Here is a 21860-nt window from a genome sequence, read left to right as displayed (position 1 = left end):
AGATTCATTCTCAGCATGAGGGCTCAGGGAAAGTAAACAAAAAGTTAAGGAAAAACAGGATACTATTACAGCAGCTACAAGCTTCCCACACAAAGATGTAGTAACAGAGTTAGCTAGTGGGAGCTGCAAAAGAAAGCATATAGAAAAGCATTTTAATGTGTCAGCTGCAAACTTTTTTTTCCCTAATTCTGTTGTGATTCCATGAAACATTAGTCAAACGTTGGATAAAGGAGAATAAATTTAGCTGACCAGGAAGTGTGTTCATCTAGACCTCATGTACTTCTTTCTCATTCCTTCTCTATTTCGCAAGTTTCAGGGCATTGCTCAAGCCGAAGAGTCACATGTCAGAAGTTACTTTCCTGTGTGTAAAGGAAATCAGACCTGTGGGGGAAAAACACCTTCCTTGGCCCCTTCTTTCCTCACCCAGCTTCCTGATACTCAGACAGGCTTCATTTCCTGACTCCCTTTAGGAATCATCTGCCCAGAGACTTAGAAGCAAAGCTGTAAGAGAAGGACAGAGTGGGGTCCTCACAGCCCTTTGACTAACACAGCTCTCCAGACCCTAGGGAAGCACACATCCTTGCTCCCAAGAATTAGAAGAAGATTGTGTCATGCACATTTGAGATGTCATTAAATCAAATGCCATGTTACTAAATCTCATGTCATTAATTATATATTTTTCTTTCAGAGAAAAGAAAAGAGAAATAATGGCTTCATTACATGGAAATTAGTGGAATGGAGTATGGGTTTTTTCACCTTTAGAATTAGGTGTTGAACAAGACAAGCATGGACAAAACAGTGGACAGTATTTAGGGCTCAATCATTTGGACATCTGACCTACATACACCACAGCAGTACAAGCTGTACTGAAAAGGAAGTTTTCAATATCAAAATTCAGTTGGGAGAATGAACATGCCAGCATGTTTCTATGGCTGGTGACCAGAACTAGTTAAAAATCCAATGCTCCCTGTGTAGTAGGCAAGTGTAAAGAAAACAACATTTGTTATGTAACTGATGAGGGAAGGCATTATTAAAGTGAAAGTATGAATTTGAGGCAAAAACAAAATAGAAAAGTAAAAAGAATATTGTATCAGATCATGACAGTTAAAGTAATTAAGTATTAAAAATAATTAAAAAATACCCCTCACTTCTAACTGGTTAGCAATTTCATGCCCATGCTTTATGGAGTAAGGCAGTTACAGAGAAGGGTCTTCAAAGATGAGCCTTTCATTCACTGGTTGTGTGATATAAAAGCATTTTGTGCTGACTCTCACTTGCTTAGATCGATTAATCCTGTCCCCATGGGACTGCTAGCAAGTGTGCATTGACCAAATGAACAAATGCCTAGCACGTTAACCTCTTGTTAAAGTCCTCTCTCTGACTTTTATGATTTTATATTAGAAACAACATAAAATGGCTGCTTTGAATAAATCAAGACAATTTAAATAAATAAAAACTTGTTTTCTTGGCATATGTGGGCTCAGATGAAAAGTCAATGCATGCATAAAAAATTAAATGAAATAACTTAACCACAGTTCCTGAAGGAGAACTTTCTTGTTCATAGCATCCCCACGAAAGTTCTCAAATGTGTTAAATTTTCAGGCTGGGAGATGGGTTAGTGCATGAGCACTTGCTGAATTCACAAAGGATGAGTTTGAATCCCCAGCATTCAGCAAAAGGCTAGGTACTGATGCTTGATAGCCTTTGTGGGGGGGTGGGCGTGGGGTGGGGTTGTGCAGACAGGCAAATTCCCTGAGCTCCTGGCCAACCAGCCTATACGAAATACGAAGCTTCTGATTCAGTGTAGATTATATTTCAAGGTAATACAGCAGAGAGCAACAGAAGAATACCCACAAAGGCCTGTCCTTTTCAGGTCTCTGTATGTGCACATGTGGATTTGTGACTAGAACACCCTCTTCTACCACAGACACAGAAACAGACACACACATACACATACAAATACACAGACACAGACACACATTCTCTCACAAACACATACACACAGACAGACACACAGAGACACTATCTTTAACACAAACATATGTACATACATACACTCTTTTTCTCTCTCTCTTACTCATACATACACACTCACACACACCACTAGCTACACACATTTTAAAAACTCAAGTCAAGATCAACTAAATTAAGTATGCTAATAATGCATGAATTAAAGTGACATATCATTTTGCCCAATGCTCCTTAATAAGATGATATTTTATAAAGGAGAGCATGATTCTTTATTTATCCTTTCATTGAGCCTTTGGTGAGCTAGTTCAGGCTTGAAAATCAAAGCAGCCAATGGAATGGTGCTGCAAAAGGAAGCAATTTTACATTCTGCAGAATGAATAATTTTGAAGGGCTTTGCACTTAGAGAGAATAGAGATCAGCTTACGCCATTCACTGGAGATTTATATACTAATTTGGACTAAATGAATGACAGGGCAGATGACTCTAAAAAGATAAACTAGGCTCTTCTGGAAGCACTTGAAATGGGTTCTATGAAATAATCTAGAAGAAAAAATTTACATGATTATTTGTGCTTTCATAGTTTTCATTTCATATTAAAAGTTCTAATTGTTAAATTACAATAACTATACACTATAATAGTAATTATAAATTACTATTATTATATTTCAAAATTTACTATTGAATAAGTACACTTATGCTTGAAATTCATTATTAATAATATTTAACTAAGTTATTTTAAAAGCACTTGGCAGTCAATATTTTACTTAAATATATGTGTGTATACGTTCTACTGTTGCTTTGTTTAGTCAGGCAGCCAATGGTCACATGCTGTTCTTGAACTTAAGATTAATAAAATGTAATTTAAAATTTAGTGTCTAAGGTTAAGCAGTCACTATAGAAGTGTATCTTTGCCACATTTAGCTAATAAGCTCATGTTCAAGTGTAGACCTGATGAACAAGACAGGCAAGATTTTTAGACAGTGTGCTGTTCTCTTGAGAATTAAGGATACAGCTATTTTTAATATTAAATAAACAAAACTTGGCTTATGTTTACTAGATTGTTTTACTCTCACTCTAAGTAGTCTCAACTGACTTCTGGGAAAAGTTCTCACGTCTGCAAACTTGTGAAAACCTTGCACATACAGCAAAATATGTACAACTGGCTTCCAGAGTTCAAATACAAGCTAGAAACTTTCAAGACATTTTGCTACACAAATTAATTGAAGTTCTTTTTCTGAACACGTCAGAGTGTCTTTATAGAGATGTGACTTATAATAGCTAACAAAGCAAAGGTCAATAAATTTGACATAGGAATTGATGTTGAGAAGGGTTTGATATTATGAAAGTACCAGATAACATCGCTGGTGAGAAGCATAGATTGAAATATCCTAAGGGATTTGGAAGCTGTCTCTCTCATGACTTGTGCTGGAATACTTTCAATCAGGTCAGCAGCTATACAGGCAAACTCATCTTGCTAAAATTTTATTTGTGTGCGTTCAAATAAATTTCTCATTGCTAAGTGACACAATTTTAAGTTCCTTTGTTTTTGTTTTGTTTTACAAAGACCCATACAGCATTCTGATTTTTCTACTTTTATTTGAGGAAATGCCTTTCTTGCTAAGCTCAGGGGGTGTGGAAATAGTGAGGTTAGAAAAAGAAAGTCAGCACCCAGAAGTTACAATTGAATATCAAAATACTAAATTGGAGGAGAGAGAAACAAACAAATGTCATTAACAAATGTTAATATGAGAAGCACCATCTATGACCAATCACTAGAGAGTTAATATAACTATGAAAGGCAAGAAATTATCCATTACTTGGTATAATAATCCATTATTCCAATAATACCCTCAGTGAGAAAAGCAGTAACAGAAACAAAGGATTCATATTCCACACAGGGATCACTCCCAATAGCAAGACTTCTTAACATAATTTTGCAAGGGACTTAAATATTTACCTACATTCTCATAGCACAAGTAACAGTAAATATTGCTAATGTGTCTCTAGGAATCGTCTCATTTCCTGGGGTTGGGAAGTTGATGGAGGAATCATACTTTGTATTAAACAATCCTTGGGTTATTCTGTTTTCTGACATTAAAAAGTATGTATTTCTTCTCTTTCAATTGATCATTAAATGGAACTATGCCATTCTTAGACGGGAGCTCATGTGATACACTGGTGCACCCTGTAATGTCAGAACAGATTCTTAAAGAGATTAACGTTTTCTTGTTCCTTGAATGATTTTAAAGTAGAACTCATCAATTCCAACTGTCTTCCTTCAGCATGGACTCGTGTAGCATAGAAAGGGTGCATTAGAGATTCCATTTCTTCTTGGCTATTTTTCTCCCCTGGAATGAATAATAAGGTCAACAAGAGCTGTGGATGCCATTGAAGGCATGCAGCTGCCTGAGAACTGATCGGCTCTGAACTCTAAGCCTGGGTAATTTTTGTGCAGTGAATATTGAGTCCAAGGAGCATAAATAATATGCTCTCAAGGTTTACATGTATTTATTTATTTATGATCAGTTTATTTAATGCAATTTATATTTTGGAGAATTCTTTCCTCTGAAATTATCCCTTCACAGCCTGGCCACACTTCCTAAATCACATTTTAGGACCCTTCTAAGTACAACTGTACGATCAGGGAAAAAAAATTCAAACATAATATCGCACATGAAAAGACTTTCATAAAACATAAAACTTATTTTGTATTTTTGTGGATTTGTTCTCTAAAGTGCCTTCTTAGCAAGCAGAACATAAACCGTCTTCCATGGATGGAAAGAAACAAAGAAACCAAAGCCAGTGTTCCCTTTTTCCTTGTTGAATAACTGACTTGAGTCATGCCCAATTTAACTCCCCTGAAAGGAAGAATGTGGGAACACTCCTTCTCAAACAGAGGCCAACCGTGACTCTCCAGGGCTCTGCCTCTTATTCAAGAGTTCTGTCAGGAAGCCTTTATGTTGCCTTACACACACTAATGGATCTTTGCTTTGTTCTCAGTACAATTAATTTTCTGAAAAATCTGCCTTGATTTAAAAATTCCCTTGAATATTACCTATTATGGTCTCTGAGATAACAAGAAGAAACCCAATGGAGGGTGTGTACATGTTCTTCACTGAGTAGAATGTCACTTACAATAAATGCCATCCTATGCCAAGAGAATCCTTGAGTGTTAGCAGTCACACTGTTTCTTTGGAGAGTCTAGTTTCCACTTCATTTACTCCTTGCAATTGAGAGGTGACATAATTAAACAGAATCACCTCAAGTTTGTCCCAACATATGGAGGTGATAAATTAAGTTACCACTAATGAAATAAAGGAAGAATTTGAAAATGGGGAAGTACATGATCTACTCTCTAAATGTATTTTATTATTACTCCTTGCTTTAAACAAATATATTTAAAGGCGCAAACAAACACTCTCAGGATTAGTGCCCTGAAAGGATTTGTCAGGATTATTTTGGCAGGAGAGGAGGTTTAAAAGTCAGAATGCAGCCGGGCAGTGGTAGCACATGTCTTTAATCCCTGAACACTAGGGGAGCCAGTGGCAGGGAGATCTCTTTGAGTTCAAGGCCAGCCTGGTCTACAAGAGAGAGTTCCAGGATAGCCAGGATTGTTGTATAGCAAAACCTTGTCTTGAAAAAATGCTCAGAAGGTGGTCAGAACAGCAGAAAATACAGCCAGCATATTAGCTTTCCTCTTCCTTGCTTAAATGCCAGGATGAATGCAGGGTCTCTGCACACACTAATCACATACTCTAGGTCTGAGTACATACCCCAGCAACATGTCAATCTGCAAAGCTAACGAACAGCTGTGCAAATAATGGGTGTTCTCTTACTCTACAAAATATAAATGACATTAGCAAATACAATGTAAATAAAAAGGAGAGATGTGACTTCTCTGGGGGGTACAGGTTTATCTCCATTTTTCTTTGCTTAAATTCCCTGGTTTGATCAAATGTGTTAACTATAAAATGGCACAAACCTTTTTTCCTCATAAAATTATTTAAAATACATAAATAAACATGGAACATTGTAGAGCTGTCACCTAGATAAGTTGTCACTGGTTTTCATTCATGTTCTTGCTGTTGTTATGGAATCCCCTCTGCCAAACTGAGCAACTATGCCAAAGAGGCCAAACCCAGTCACATTCAAATGTCCTTGGATCGGCCTTGTCTTTTCTCTTTCCCTAAGCTTATTAATTCGGGGGGAAATGGGGATAAGCAAATCCAACAGGAGCTATTAACATAAACCACATAAATTAACAAGCAGCGGTTATCTTAGTCTTTCTGCAGTTCACCTGTTTGAGGTCAGTGCCCTTAGAATTGACCCCAATAGAAAGATTAACTTTCGATTACCCTTCTTCTACCTACTAGGGATTTGCTGGATCCTGTGGACAACGACAAATGCATCAGACAGCCCGACTTTCACTGGATGGTTGGTGGAACTTATCTGGGTGACCAAGACAGGTATCTAGAAAAAGAAAAAGCAGATTTCTGTGTATTAGACATGACTTGCACTCAGGCGTCGGGGTGGAGTCATCCAGTTTAATGAATAAGATCAGAAACTGGAGATGAAAGACCAGAAAACAAACATGGATTATCACAGAAAGTAAATAGACAATGCCATAGAATCACATCAGGTTTGTGTAATATATGAAATAAACTCACAAGAGCATCTGGTCATGTGTTTGGCAACTTGATATTGATAGAAATAGGTTCTCAAATATAATTGATAGCAGGAGCTATGAAATTATCACACACACACATGTACACTATGAATAGTACTGACTATAATTTCCATAACAAAAATTCTTTATTATTTGTTTTCATACATGACTTTATTCTGTATTTAATTTTTAACCCCTGTTTATAAATGATCCTGTAGACATAAAGACCTACAAAAATAAGTATATTGCATAGCATATGTTTAATCACACCATCACTGGTGATTGTATTAGTCACATAATACAAGACTTGAGCCAGGCGGATCTCTGTGAGTTCAAGGCCAGCCTGGGCTACCAAGTGAGTTCCAGGAAAGGTGCAAAGCTACACAGAGAAACACTGTCTCGAAAAACCAAAAAAAAAAAAAAAAAAAAAAAAAAAAAAAAAAAAAAAAAAAAAAAAAAAAGAGAGTATAGTTAAGTCAATCAGGAACAATGCTTCTTGTCCTAAGTGGCTGTTCTAAAGGAAGGGCCTGGAAAACTTCTGAGACAGATGATATGGGATGTCTCAGGGAATTATAGGCCAAAAATGAATCTCAAGGAGTCAAAGATCTGGATAGAGCACACACTTCTAATATTTTCAGCTGAAAGCCCAGGGCACACTGATTATACATGAGCCAAGATTTGTCAGTTCTGAATGAGTACTTTTTTGTGGCTGTTCTGGATTTAGGAAAGAGTCCACTGAAAAGTATTACTGACTTTAATACCAGTTTCACATAAATGAAAACAGGAATGAGGCCATATTCAATAACTAATAGGGCAGGAAATAACAAAGAAAGGCTAATGCACCAGGAAATCTTTAGGTAGATGGAAAATGGGGGTCATCTGTAGCTAATTCAATAACAACTCTATTTGAGGGTCCAGAGAAATGTCTTGTGAGGTAAAGGCATTTTATTTGATGGCCTGAGTTTCATCTCCTGAACCCATGTAAAAAGCCTGACACCGTAGCATGGATCTGCATTCCTACAGCAAGAAGAGAGAACTCAATAGAAACAAGAGACACCTTGCCTCCAAAGAAGATGGAAAAAGAGAATAGGATCTTGGAAAGTTGCCAACTGAATTTTACATTTATGCTGTGACACACACACACACACACACACACACACACACTCACACTAATGTAAGATGTTTTCTTAAGGATATATTTTATCTGATGTTACTGTATTTGCCATAGTAAACAGGACAGTGATATATAGAGTTGATTTCCTGTGACATCCTGAAATTGTAAAGGCTATTTTGGTAAACTTGAGAGATAATCTTATTTCAGAACTTTGTGGAATCGTGATCAGAAATGATACTTCTCATTTACATTGTTTCAGTCATATCCTTCCATCCTTTAAGTGACAGTTGAGTGTTGCAATTTTATAGAAGAATGCCCTATTCATAACCAACATTAGGTGACATATTTTATTTGGTAACTTAGAAAGCAGTGCTGTGTATTAATCATTTTTTTCATGGATATTTGCAGAATTTGGATGTTACATGTCCCCCAAAGGACTATGTGTCATAGACTGGTCATGAGGGTGGTGAACTGGGAAGTAACAGGAGTTTGAGAAGAGTAAAACCTAGTGGCAAGTTGTCAGGTATTTGTAGCATTTTCTTCAAAGAAATTGTGAGATATATTCCTCTCCCCTTCTGCTGTTTGGCAATAAGGCAGTTGTTTGGCTCTACCATGGGTTCCCCAGCACTGCCTTCTGGCATCTACACCAGAAACTCAAAGCAAAGAGTTCATCTAATTCTCCATCCAAACCATTAATAGGAGACTGAGGACATTGCTAAACTGGTTGAGTGATTGCCTAGCATGCATGAAGCCATTGAAAGATTCAGTTCTTAGTATTACAGAGAAAGGGCACAGTGGTTCATGCTTGTAATCCATCATTGGGTAGATGGAGGCAGGAGGATTAGAAGGTAAAGGCTATAAAGGGGTGTATTTTGTATTTGAGGGCATTCTGAACTATGTAAAACTATCTCAAAAAATATAATCTCTAAAACAGGGAATCAAAATAACCCATTTTTCTTTATAGGTTATTCTTGTAAGGTATTTTGTTACAGTGACAGAAAGCCAACATATATTATAACATACTAATGCATTAGTTATATTATACATAATTTATTATGTGATATAATATGTAATTTAATGTATGATATATGTTTTATTAGTATGTTATAATATAATATTAGTATATTTATATTAGTACACAATCTTATACCCTAGGTTGTGAAATGCTAACATAATGTAAATGGTATTTTATATATAGATTCCCAAGTTAAAGAAGACAAAAAAGATGGAAAAACATACAAGTAAAATCTCACTGCAAAATTACATTTTTACTACGTTTAGAATAAAAATTAAAGTTTCATTACTGGCATTGGTCACTTGATTCCATTCTCCAACACTGTGAGTTATGGGATTGGCTTCTTCCTTTTATATAGCCGTCAACCAAAAGGCCTTGTTATGTTTTCATGCATGTTGTGTATACACAACAGACCGTGTTTTCCAGGTCATGTGTCTTACTCCTGTGTCCTTCTAGCAATTTCATCTCCAGATTATACAATCCAACTTTTCTCCCTCTTTCCCATCACTTCCCATTCCCAAGCCTCTTTTGTTTTCATGTTGCTTCCTCCATCTCTTTCCTTTCTTTTACTTCCTTCCTTTATATTCTATCTCTATGCCTACCCTTCTCCTCCAGTGCTTTTGCCTGTGGTAGATTAATTATACTCATGGGCTCAATTCAAGTTTTCTCCTGTCTAGGTTGCTTTCTGACTTTGTAGCAACATCTCACTCTGACTTTGAGGCTGGTCAGATGACAAAAGCAAACACAAAACAAAACAGTGCCAGTGGACTTTTATTTCCTTTCCTGGTCCTTCTCACTGTCTGGAAAAGGTATGTTCATTTATGATGTAATCAAGTTACAAGAAAGTTTTGTTGTTGTTGTTGGTGGTGGTGGTTGTGGTTATTTCTCCCCAGAAGAATTCATCCTTGACTATCCAGTTGCTGGTCAATCTCCCAGCTAATAGCTGACACACAGGAATCGTACGTAATAACACATTTGAAATCAGAATGGCCCAACCCCGATCAGCAGAACCAACTTAATCATTGATATATGAGTAATAAGAATGGGATTGATTTTAGCTATAAAAGGGGTGATCTGTTACATAGCCATACTCATACTGAACATACAAAATTTTATAGGTGTGTCTACATAAGATGAAATATCTCTTAAATTCTACTGAAAAGATTAGAATATTCCTGTAGAACATTATGGGCCTTTTCAGTCCTCAAACTGGTGTGTGGTGTGGTGTGTGTGTGTGTGTGTGTGTGTGTGTGTGTGTGTGTGTGTGTTATGTATACCTGTAGGGGTATGCATATGTGGAGATATGGGTAGCGTTTGGGTGTCCTATTCTATCCCCTCCACTTTATTGCTTTTTTTTCAGTATGACCCAATTGGTAATTATTTCATTGACATAATCAAATCCCTTCAGGGTGTATATAACACTTGCAATAATTTTGTGTGTAAATATAGCTTTTAACACAATTAAAATTTGGTTCTTAGAGACAAGATCTCTCACAGAACATGGAGCTAGGCTGGTACAAAGCAAGTCTTCACAATTCTGTCTCTAGCTCCCACAGTGCTGTGGCCTCAGGTGCATGAAAAGCCACTCACAGATTATTAAGTGGGCATTGGGATTTTAAACTCAGCATCTCACGTTTGCTTACTAAGTGCTTTTACCACTGAACCATCTCTTCCATACCTGCTTTGACATTTTAAAGTTTCAATAAGTATTGTTACCAATGATTCAAACAAAATTATGAACTAAACATCCAACCTTTCCATGCAAAGGGAAGTAAAGAAAAAACTTCATTTTCAGTCAAAAGACATATTTTAGCATGCCACCAGTCTTAAAATATACATATTCTTGAAGCTTTGATTTCTGAATACTCAGTGTGAAAGCCTCTCTTTTCTGTGTATTATCTTTATCATGAGTCTTAATGCATTATGGGAATATAGAATAGAAAATAAATTTCTAAAATATATCTCCTACACAGAAATAGTTTACTTGAAATGTTACAATGTTCTTGCTGTTTGATAAGATAAGCCAGAATACATTCACTCATTCATCAGATATAAATTAACATATAGTGTATAGTGATGTGTTAACAAGAATTAATCACAGAAGAAAGCAATGATCTTGTTTCACAGAGATTCCAATTCACGGGTTATAGACACTAATCAAGCAAAGAAGACAACATAATTTGCCAGAAGGAGCTTGGGACTAAGGTATATAATAAAATAAGGGAGATAAATAGAGAGGGATTAGAGTCTGTAAGGAGGAGAGTTGGAAAAGGTGTCTCTAATATGACTTTACATCATAAATTAAAAGAATGGAAAGAGTCTGGCATGTGGAACAGTTCTTGGTAGAGACCAGCAGATGTAAATGGCTTGAGTGAGTTGCTTTTGGTGTTTTTAGTAAATAAAATATTACCTTTACTGCTGTAGCAGAGAAAGGAAGCAAGGGGTAGGAGGCTGAAAGGGGCAACTCGCAAGGGGATACATTCCCCTTGGAAGTTATGGCTATGGCATTAGGTTATATTTCAAAAACTTTAGAAAGATTTGGCTGGGTATCCTAATGCACACCTGTAAATCGTTCACTTGAGAGGTAAAGGCAGGAGGAGTGAGAGTTCAAGACTAGCTTGGATTTCATAAAATGACCTCTCCAAATAAAGCAAAGTAAACAACAATAAAACCAACCAAACACAATCCTGCTCTATAAATTAGTTCAAATTCAAAAACAAAACAAATGTATAGAAGAGAAGATTAGGAGAGCTTTATGCAGAAGAAGGGAATTTCTTTATGTTTGTAAAATGAAAGGGAAATGCAGTGTCAGTCATGGAATCAAGATTGTACAGGGCAAAGGGAGACAAAGGGGTTCATTGGAAGGTTATCACAGCTGTCCAGAAGAGGCCATGATGGCAGGTGTACACTCAAGTAGAGATTCCAAAGGATGAGTCCTTGATGTATCTTATCCACACCACTGTCAAGATGGACTTCACAAGGAAACTGAGAGAAGTGAGATTTAAGTTGGTACCAGGAGTTTGGTGTCAATGCCAGGGAAACCAGTTTTGTTTCATCAGGGATATTATGTTGTCCAGCTGCAGGGAGGTGGGTGCCATGCAGCATGTAAGAAGGGTGTCCCCAGACCATACAGAGAGCACTGGAACCCTTAAAGAACAGGAAGGCAAGGTATAGAGGTTGAGCAAAAGAGAATGGGAGAGGGACAGTCAGTTTACAACGTTACCACTGACTTCCTATGATCTCCTTTAAGATGTCATGGGCTGGAAAACGCTAGGAGTTCTTACATTCTGATGTTTTGTTCTGATTAAATATTAAAATGAAAATGTACAAGGATCTTTGAATTTCCTACATTTTCCTAGAAGCCACCCAAGCCTTTTGATAAAGTAATTACTATCCAGGTTTTGAAAGGCTGCTTTTGCCAATTGAATTAAACACCTATTATCCCCAGAGATTAACGAAGACAAGATGAAACTGTGCAGCCTTTCTTGGATGTTTCATATTGAAATAAGTGTTTCTCTGCCTGGTATCCACATAGCCTTTCTTCTCTGCCTTCTTTGGGTTTATTTTTTTACCCATAAATAGGCCTATGACTGTGACAATGAGTATGGCTGAGCTCATTGACAGCAAAAAAGAAGAGCATGCAGATTTCCTTGTTGCCTTGCTTATATAAAATTGATGAACATTAATATCTATCGGAGGGAGATATTGTTTAAAGCTACATATAAAATGAACAGCTTTTCTCTAACAATAGTGAAGCAATTCTCTCTCTCTCTCTCTCTCTCTCTCTCTCTCTCTCTCTCTCTCTCATGTGTGTGTAAGTAAACTGTTTCAATTATTGTACACAATTTTCAAAAAAATATATTTTATTGTCATGATACTCTGTAACCTACTGTGAAAATATGAGTTATCTAAGTTAGGAAATCCACGACAAAATAAGTTGTAAAAATTCGCAAAGTCGTTCATAACTTATGGAAACTTATGTATTCTTAACCGTTTTTATATACAAACTTCTAGTATTCCAAAAAGTATCTCTTGGGTCAGTCATCTTAGGGCAACAACAACAAACTATGAAATCTTAACCTGAAGTATTTTATCTTATACAGAAACGTATCTCCATTGTCTTGATGTGTCCATATAGCTGTTATTTAATGATTGAAATAAACCAAATTGGAAATGGGCCTTTGTGTGACGTGAAGTATAAATTCCTGAGAAGTGGTTTTGCAAGTACATAATTCCACACAATAGACAGGAAGGATGCATTAGTGCCAGTCAAAATATGTTTTCATTTTGGCTCATAAATCCTCTTTCTTTACAACATGTTTAATTATATTCTTAATTTGACAAATTGCCAAGAGTTTATTATTTGAAGCAAGGTTTCCTATGGATGATATATTGGGACAAATTAAGAAGGGAAGCAGGCTGACATTTGACAAAGTTATGGCAGAAAAATTAGGGCTCAGCAATGCCGGGGCAGAATATCCTGGCCGTAGGAAAATGAGTCAAAGACAAAATCTATTTTGTTTTCTACATTATAGTATCATTCTTCTGGACACAGAGGCCCTGCACTGTCCTCACACACTGGGCTTTTATTGAGGTCTCAGTATCTAGGAGATAGCACAGGACTCTAGAATCAGAGGTGATGGAATTTTACTTTACCTGTTCTTCATTCTGCCCTGAAAGGCTTACCGAACTGTTCATTTGTTTTCATTATGGACGCTGCTATCTGTCTAATGGGCTGCTGCTATCTGTTTAATGGGCTGCACAGTGTCTCAGCCAGAGCTTGACTGTAGAGTGTGTGTTCTGAAGGGTGACTATCCGAACTGAAAATAATGACTGGAAACTCAATTTTGTCCATTTGCTAATCAGCAATATGGTGTCTAGTCACTTGGTATCAGAAACAACAACAACAACAAGGCCCAAAGAAATAAGAGCTTTCTTTTTTAACATTTTATGTGTATGAACCTTTAACTTTCTACCTAATCTTCCTGGAATGACAGATCAAATTTATTTATCCTCTGTTATTCAGTAGGAAATCTAATAAACATGCATGTGCACGCAAACACACACACACACACACACACACACACACACACACACACACACACCCCTTCAAACTCTCTTTGCTATTAAAAAATAATGCACTAATTAAAAAATATGGATGTCAAATTGCCTATAACTATGTTTGAATAGAAGATATTTATTTTAAGTTTAACATTAAAATCCTTCTGATTTCCTGGATATTGTGAATGATCCACAGGAATAATTTCATTCCTTTTAACTCACAGTTTTCGAAATCATCAATAAACTTGACCACGTGAAAGCAAAATAAAGTAGAATTCAAAGAGGAATTTGTAGCACAGTATAACGATACATGCTTGCATTTTATCACAGTGGAGGCTGGGGCAGAAAGTGCGTGGATGTGAGTTGGGCTGCATACATCAAGCCACCAAACAGAGCCAAAGCAACCAAAAAGTAATGTACCAAGCCATAGCCATATTCTGTCTAAAAATTCTAAAATAAGTAAACAATTGAGGTTGATAAATAAAATCAACCTCCTTAGTGGAAGTGGGGCTTGAGACTTTATTTCTACACAAGTTAATATGGACCTGGGATGAGAAAGAAGACATTATGAAGAGAAAATCTGGTGTGCACATTTTCTTCTATTTTGCAATATGGAAATCCATGCCTAGTGCTTTTGGGCCTTCAGCTACCTTGAGAGAAATACACATGATTGTTTTAATTTGAAACGTTCTAATATTTAAATGTTGGCAACACACTTCACGCATTCTTTACACACCATGAAATTCATACGTAACTGGTGTAACCTCTGATTTACAGGTTATTTGCTACAGAATGGATGAATCAGTGATAAAACTTCATGAAATAGAAGACAATGAAGTGGGCACCCACATGACAAAGTGTTCGGCCTGACTCAGCACACTCCTAAGGTGGGGATTCCATTTGAGAAGAAAGCCAGATAAAGGATCTTGCTAAAACATGGCCTGAGAATAAATCAGATAGTGGAGATGAAGGACACTCTACACCTCACACTTTGAGGAGAGAGTTGAAATGACTCAGGACTTTAACCACAAGGGCCCACGAGCTCTTTGGTTATGGAACATCAAACCAGGGAGAGTAGATATGGATTGATAATTGGCAAGAAAAATATCCTAGATAATATATCCTATTCATCATAAAAAATTATAAGGAAGGCACAAATAAACAAAACAAGCACACACACACACACACACACACACACACAGAGCGTCAGTAGGCTCTTATAAATGACATGATAACAACATAACCAACTAGATGTGGGACCAACTCTACAGATTACTTGGTTCTAAATAATTTTCTCCACGACATTGATTTTTTTTTCTACTTTGCTATTTTTATTTCATTATTTACTTTACCCACAGCATTTGTTATCAGAAGATAATCAAGGGAGAGCTATTCAATTTATCACCTTCTTACATTTGGAGAGGAACAGAAAGTTAAAACATTAGGGGCTTTTCTATATGGATAACTAAAAATATATATCCAAATATATGAAAGATAGGATCCAAATAAACAATGGAAATACAATTTGCATATATTTAAAACTCGGAGAATCATCTGCATCAACATTTTCCTTATAAATATTTCTTAAACTTCTCATCAGCATTTTTCTTCCTTGTTTTCCAAACATTGATCTATATCTATATCCATATACAAACATACCCTATATATATGTATTATATACCACATATATATATATGTGTGTGTGTGTGTGTGTGTGTGTGTGTGTGTATGTGTGTGTGTGTGTGTGTTACATGAGTTATATGTATATATCACTTTTCTACTTACATATTTATAAAGTTTGCTGGTCATATATATATATGTATATATGTATATAATACATATTATACTTGCACAGGTGAACATTCTTATTCATTTAGCAACCAGCATAGAACATACTTACTCTATACATAACAGATAAAAGTTTCACTATTGAGTTCTTTTTGGCTCTTTTATCTTTTCCTCATAAATTCTGCAATTCAACAACTGTTCATCCTTCAGATTTCCAGGCTATAACTATGCATGAAGGGTCATTATAGCTTAACTAAGAGGAATAGTCCTCAAAAAAAAATTAACTGCGTCAGGGATCCACTGAAACCCACAACTGGATGGCCTCGGTGACTATTAACTATGCTCTCCACCAAAGAAGTAGTTAAAGCCACACTGAGGAATATCAGTTTTAAATATTTCAATGGTAGGATAGACTGAAAGTGATTTCACTTAATAAATAGCCACATTTTCCGTAGTGAACCTCCTCTAAGACTTGCTGTTGAAGGAAATTATTGTGATAGGCTGCTTCTTAAGCTGTGTGGGTGGGTATCTGTTATCTGCAATGCCCCGGTACATGTGTGTGGCTTTTTAACCAATGGCCATATATGAGGAAAAAGGGTCTTCCAGTGTCTAAGGCAATGGATCCACTGATACTCAGTCTCCACTAAATATGGCTAAAAGACCACTGTTCTAAGAATTCAAGGCTCATCTGCTTCTCACAAGCCTCAACTCTGAATAAGCCTGCCCCTGAGAGAGTGAAGGATCTTCCAGCCCTCAGGGCCAAACCGAGAAAGTAAATGTTTCCTAGAGGAAGATAACATTACAATCCTAAACATATCTCTTAGTACCATGTAAATAAGGTCTAGTATTTTATTAGAAATTATGGACTATGCAAGGAGACATGATTGATGAATGAAAATCTAGAGGAAAAAGAAAGAGGGATAAATATACAAAGGGTTTCATAAGAATACAGACACTGGAGTGGGTACAAACTGTGAGAGGGATGTTATCTATATACTCAAAGACAAAGATATTTTGTTAGTAAGATGCTTAATTTTATCAAGACTTTATAAAGAAGTCTGTAGTTGGTAAGAGATGAAAGTACTCAACTGCAAGATTGAAAGACACAGTGCAGCAGCAGTAGGTCATTTGAAGGGAAAAACTGAAACAAATCTGTGTCTCACCGATTTGGCTTCACCCTAAGTAGACTGTTCTGATGTTAGCTAAAATAAGCAACTAGATGACAAGAAGAACCTGTAATGTTAAGTGGGATTTCAAAGCTTTGGTTGAATAATGCAGACCTTCCACCTCAGAAGAAGGAACTATCTGAAGGAATCCACGCTGCTCCTTCATCTCTCATGGTGCAGCTAGACACTGCTGCAGAAACAGTGAGAACAATGAGCAAATCCATATCCACCCACAGTTGAGGGAGCAGCAGCAATTCCTTACTGCAGTCCTATCAGAAGCAAAATTATTGTGGGAAGTGAAAATGGGTTTTCTAATTTATTGATCATTCCTTATCAGTGTGATCATTTACACTCAGCAGTGTGAAAAATTAACACTGTTGGAAAATGAGTATTTTGGAAGCTTGACAGACCTGGAGGTCGTTTGAGCAGTTGGTATGGTTGACTGGTATGACAGTGATCACTAAAGGAAACTTATGCAATCATGAGAGCAATGGAAATGAAATGTATTGCATGGAATGCATTATTAGTTTTAACTTGCAATAGAACCAAGTCCTTTACTGCTGGATTTATGTAAGGAAGATTTTTTTCTTCTCCCTTACTCCAAATATAACACAACCAAGTAAAGCTGTCCTCAGCTTGTAAAAAGCAAGTCATGACAGAGGAAATTGTGTTTACTTCTATACAATTTAAGTTCTTGATTGTGAACACACAGAATTTTATTTATAATGTATGTTGTCTGTAAATAAAATTTACATACTAACCTGAATAGCTCTTCTGATTATGTTTATATTTGTATAATGTGGTAGAGATCAATAAAAAGAATGATTCACAGCCAATATCAACAAGAATTTATTGAAAACACAAATAAGTTGGTTTATGAGTTGTTATTCATAGTCTCCTTGGGAAAGAAAAAGATCAAGAGGCTAGGAGCACCAAACAAAGATTTAATGCTAGATTACATGTTATCTAATTGTGTATTTTAAGCACATCATTTAATCTCTTTGATTTGGCTTGCTTTGCTACAAGTAATCATGTATGACACACTTTCATAATCAATCCACAAACACCCATTGTACACCTTCTCCTTGTTGGTGCTTTGATGAAACAATGAAGTTATGTAGCATCCAGGGATTGTTGAACAACTGGATACTAAATGTGTATGTACTTTGTGAAGCATGATAAGCTTTGCAAAACACTATCTTTTGCTGTCATGATCATAAACATTTTTCTTGAAGTGCAGGGAACATCTACTTGTTACTTCAAATGCAAAAGCAGCTTGTGTGGGTAGGAACACATACATGCATGTGTGTGTGAAAGTCAGAGATCTTCCGCAGATGTCATTCATGTGGGACAATTCACCTCATTTTTCTAGAGAGGGTCTCTCACTGGCCTGGAGCTTGCCAAGCAGACTAGGCAGGTTGGCCAGTGAGCCCTAGGAATTTGCCTGTCTTTATCTCCCCAGTCTTAGAATCACAAGTATACACCACCACATTCATTTTGTTTTAACACAGGTTCTTGGGAATTGAACTCAGGTCCTCATGTTTCCACAGTAAGACCTTTACTAACTGAACCATCTCCCCAGCTCAACAAAGGGACTCTTATTTTTGAAAGTTCTACAAAAAGAAATTCAAAAACATTTTTTTCCTTGTGTTTCTGGGGATGGGACCTAAGACTTTGGCTATGCTAGATAAACATTCTAGCACTGAGCTACATTCCTTTTAGTAATACATTTTACATGGAGAAATGTATGACAATTATCAGAAATAAAAGGAAAGAAATTTCTCTCTGGAAAAAAAAGGCAAATAACAACAAGCAAAAGACCTCTATAAACTCACAGGACAGAATAGAGATGTGTTTCCCCAGTCCGGGAAGTCATGCGATATTGAACGTTTTGTCAGCTTAAAAACCCCAATGACAAAACAGGAAAACCACATTGAAAAATTTTTCTTTGAATAAAATGGATAAATATGAAAATAATTCTGAAATGCCAACTAAGAACAGAGAAGGAACAGAAAAATTAGCTTGAACTCTGCAAAGTGAGACAGTTCTTACGAACAGGGTAAGGCCTCCCATGGGGAATCAGCAGAGCCTGGTACATTCAATTGAGACAGTTCCAAGCCCATCCCCTTGCATCAAGGCTGTGCAAGGTGTTCTCCCATAGATAATGGGCTCCAAAAAGCCAGCTGATGCACCAGGGATGGATCCTGATCCTGCCAGGGGACCCCTTAAGCAACTCAAGCTACACAACTGTCTCACTTATACAGAGGGCCTAGTCCAGTCCCATGGAGGCTCCACAGCTTTTGGTCTAAAGTTCATGCTCACTCCCCATGGGAGGCCTTACCTTGTAGGAGGAGGGGATCAGGGGTGGGTTGGGGAGGAAGACTGGGAGGCAGGAGGGGAGAAGGGAGAGGGATCTGTGGTTGGTATATAAAATGAATAAAATTTTTCTTAATTAAAAAAACAATGTAAATAAAGATGGCAATTTTGATCATAACCACTAGAAAATGAGGCCAGAATAAGAACTCAAGTATCTGTTTTGACATTGTTGACAGTGTGGTAAGGTAGAAGGCAAGATTTACTGACCCTGATCTTTCCAGAAACAGTTTAAACCAACAGTGATAATTAAAACAGTTGAAAACTGCCATTCCTAGATGTTACACTGACATCCCAGCAAATCCCTTAGGGTACAATAAACCCTGGTATAATGAGGCCTCTAAGAACTATTCTTAGGGAACTATTCCTAGCTTCCAGGGAAGGTGACATAAGAATACAGGGGTAATGATATCTAAACCCAGCACTGGACAAAGCAATTTAGATCAGAACACATCCCATATCATTCTCCATCTGCAGAGCGCCCCAAGGAAATAAAGTTCTATGTGGAAAATCTTTTCCAAAGAATGAAAACAACCAACATATTTGGTAACTTTTAAGCAGTTGTTTTATTTAGTTTAAGTTTTATGATGTTCACTTTATGGTGCAGATAGATTTCAGGAGTGATGACCACAGTGAATCCTTCCTTTATTATCCACAACCTTTTGACAATCAGGGATTCTTTTATCAGATTGAAGGGAAGATTTGGATCTGTATTACAACTACCTATTAACTATGATTTAACCATGCCCACTAATAATTTACATTGTCAGAATTACTCTTGAAACTACCAACTGCCTTAAAAATTACAACTGCTGTTCTTGCTGCTTGCTTTGTATATCCTTCATCTAGTAGACCTCCATTATACTGTCAGCAGAGTTTGGAATCAAATGCATTATTATTCTAGTCTAAACATTCTGCAGAGCTTAAGGCTACAATTTAGTAAATTTCATTTGTCAACTTGTTAATATGAAACAAGATATAATTTAAGTTCTCTTTTTCAGTTGGTCAGTAAGGTCCTAATAATTTTAAATCTACTTAAATCTAAATCTATCAAATTTTAATGAACATTAGCTGGAAAAATTATAGGAGTTACTTTCCTGGCACTCTTAATACTAAATCTCCCATTTTCATGTCAACTAATATTTGGAGATCAGAGTAAAATAAGAAATCAACAAGCCATCCCCCACCAAACATAAAAATATAAATAATTATAGAGAGATGAAAAATCTTTTAAAAGTCAGCATCTTTTCTTAGCTCTTTTTTATAATACTATAAATATTCAATAATTTCATAAATTTTGTGGTCATAATGACAATATCAGAATATAAAACAAAACAAAAAAACAAATTTTAGCCTGTAGCCCTTGGCAAAGAAATGAATTTTAAAAAAGGTTTCTTTATTCAGAAAAAGAAACCAATAAGTAAGAAAATGATTTGACATTCATGACTACAATATCTTGACATTCAAATGAAAGGCCATGGTCACCGGAAGAATCATCTTCAACTTGTCACTTACTTCTTTGTATCCGAAGATGATGCGTCCATCCATGAGGAGTGTTGCTTGGAATGTGAAGCTTCCCAGGTTGAAATTATCCTGCAGGTGGACATGGTCCCATTGAACAACAAGTGCTGTGCCTGTATTCCAACAGAAGAAAGAAGAAATGCCATGAGAAAAATATATGCCTCATTTCTGGAAGAACACTCACAGACACCTTTATCTAGATGTTAAATCAGGTCATTATGCCATTTCAATTTTATACGGGTAATTGGGATGCTATTACTGAAATAACATTTGGGATATGTGTGTGTTTGTTTTGTGTGTGTGTGTGTGTGTGTGTGTGTGTGTGTGTGTGTGTGTTTGTGTGTGAGACTCCTGCCCAGTATGGTGGAATTTAATTTCATTAATCTTAATGGATATTATCTGCTTAGATTTCCATGAGCCACTTTCTAAACAACATGGCGGACTGAATGGATTTCAAATACTTTTAACAACTGCTAAGAAAGAACACCTTCCCAAAAGCTGAGCTCACATATAAAGAAATAACAATGTCTTTTGGGCCGGGCGGTGGTGGCGCACGCCTTTAATCCCAGCACTCGGGAGGCAGAGCCAGGCGGATCTCTGTGAGTTCGAGGCCAACCTGGGCTACCAAGTGAGTTCCAGGAAAAGGTGCAAAGCTACACAGAGAAACTCTGTCTCGGGAAAAAACAAAAAAAACAAACAAACAAAAAAAACAAAAACAACAACAACAAAAAAACAATGTCTTTTGGAACTCATAATTTACTCTTCTACTGAAGAGGTTGCTTTTACAGATATGGGGTCTTCTCTCTTATATGAACTATGTCTGTGTTTACATCTTTGTTGCTTTGCTTTCAGGAGACCAGAGAGAAGCTTATAGGGTCCTGGGCTGATTCCTGAAGCCCCCTTGAAGGATACAGGCTGAAGCTTCTCTGGTGTACATCTTACTCTGGTACCTCAACCTTCTTGTCTTTATACGAAACTACTGAGGCACAATGTGAATTTAAACTACTCAGGCCACAAATGAGAATTCATAGTTTGGTTTCATTGACATTGTATATTCTTTAAGAAGACAATGAGCAGCTATGACCCCTGCTTTGCTCTAAATGTTGGTTTTTATCTTTTGCTAAACATATTATATACAATATTATAACACACACTTACATGTGCTCCCATACTTACACACACACA

The 21860-nt window shown here is 36.7% G+C and overlaps 1 protein-coding gene across 1 annotated transcript in view; it reads right to left on the bottom strand.

The window, feature by feature from the left end:
- Plxdc2 (plexin domain containing 2) overlaps window positions 1-21860 on the bottom strand; it is a 394952-nt gene that overhangs the window by 89334 nt on the left and 283758 nt on the right. The window contains exons 6-7 of the mRNA XM_059263622.1: window positions 20670-20788; window positions 6342-6441 (exon numbers count right to left, since the gene is read on the bottom strand). Of these exons, the coding sequence (XP_059119605.1) occupies window positions 6342-6441; window positions 20670-20788 (219 nt within the window). The remainder of the gene's footprint in view (window positions 1-6341; window positions 6442-20669; window positions 20789-21860) is intronic.

This window comes from Peromyscus eremicus, chromosome 5 (assembly GCF_949786415.1).
Source record: "Peromyscus eremicus chromosome 5, PerEre_H2_v1, whole genome shotgun sequence".
Lineage (NCBI taxonomy): Eukaryota > Metazoa > Chordata > Mammalia > Rodentia > Cricetidae > Peromyscus > Peromyscus eremicus.
Note: the sequence above shows the minus strand (reverse complement) of the source record. Positions and strands in the feature narration are given on the sequence as shown.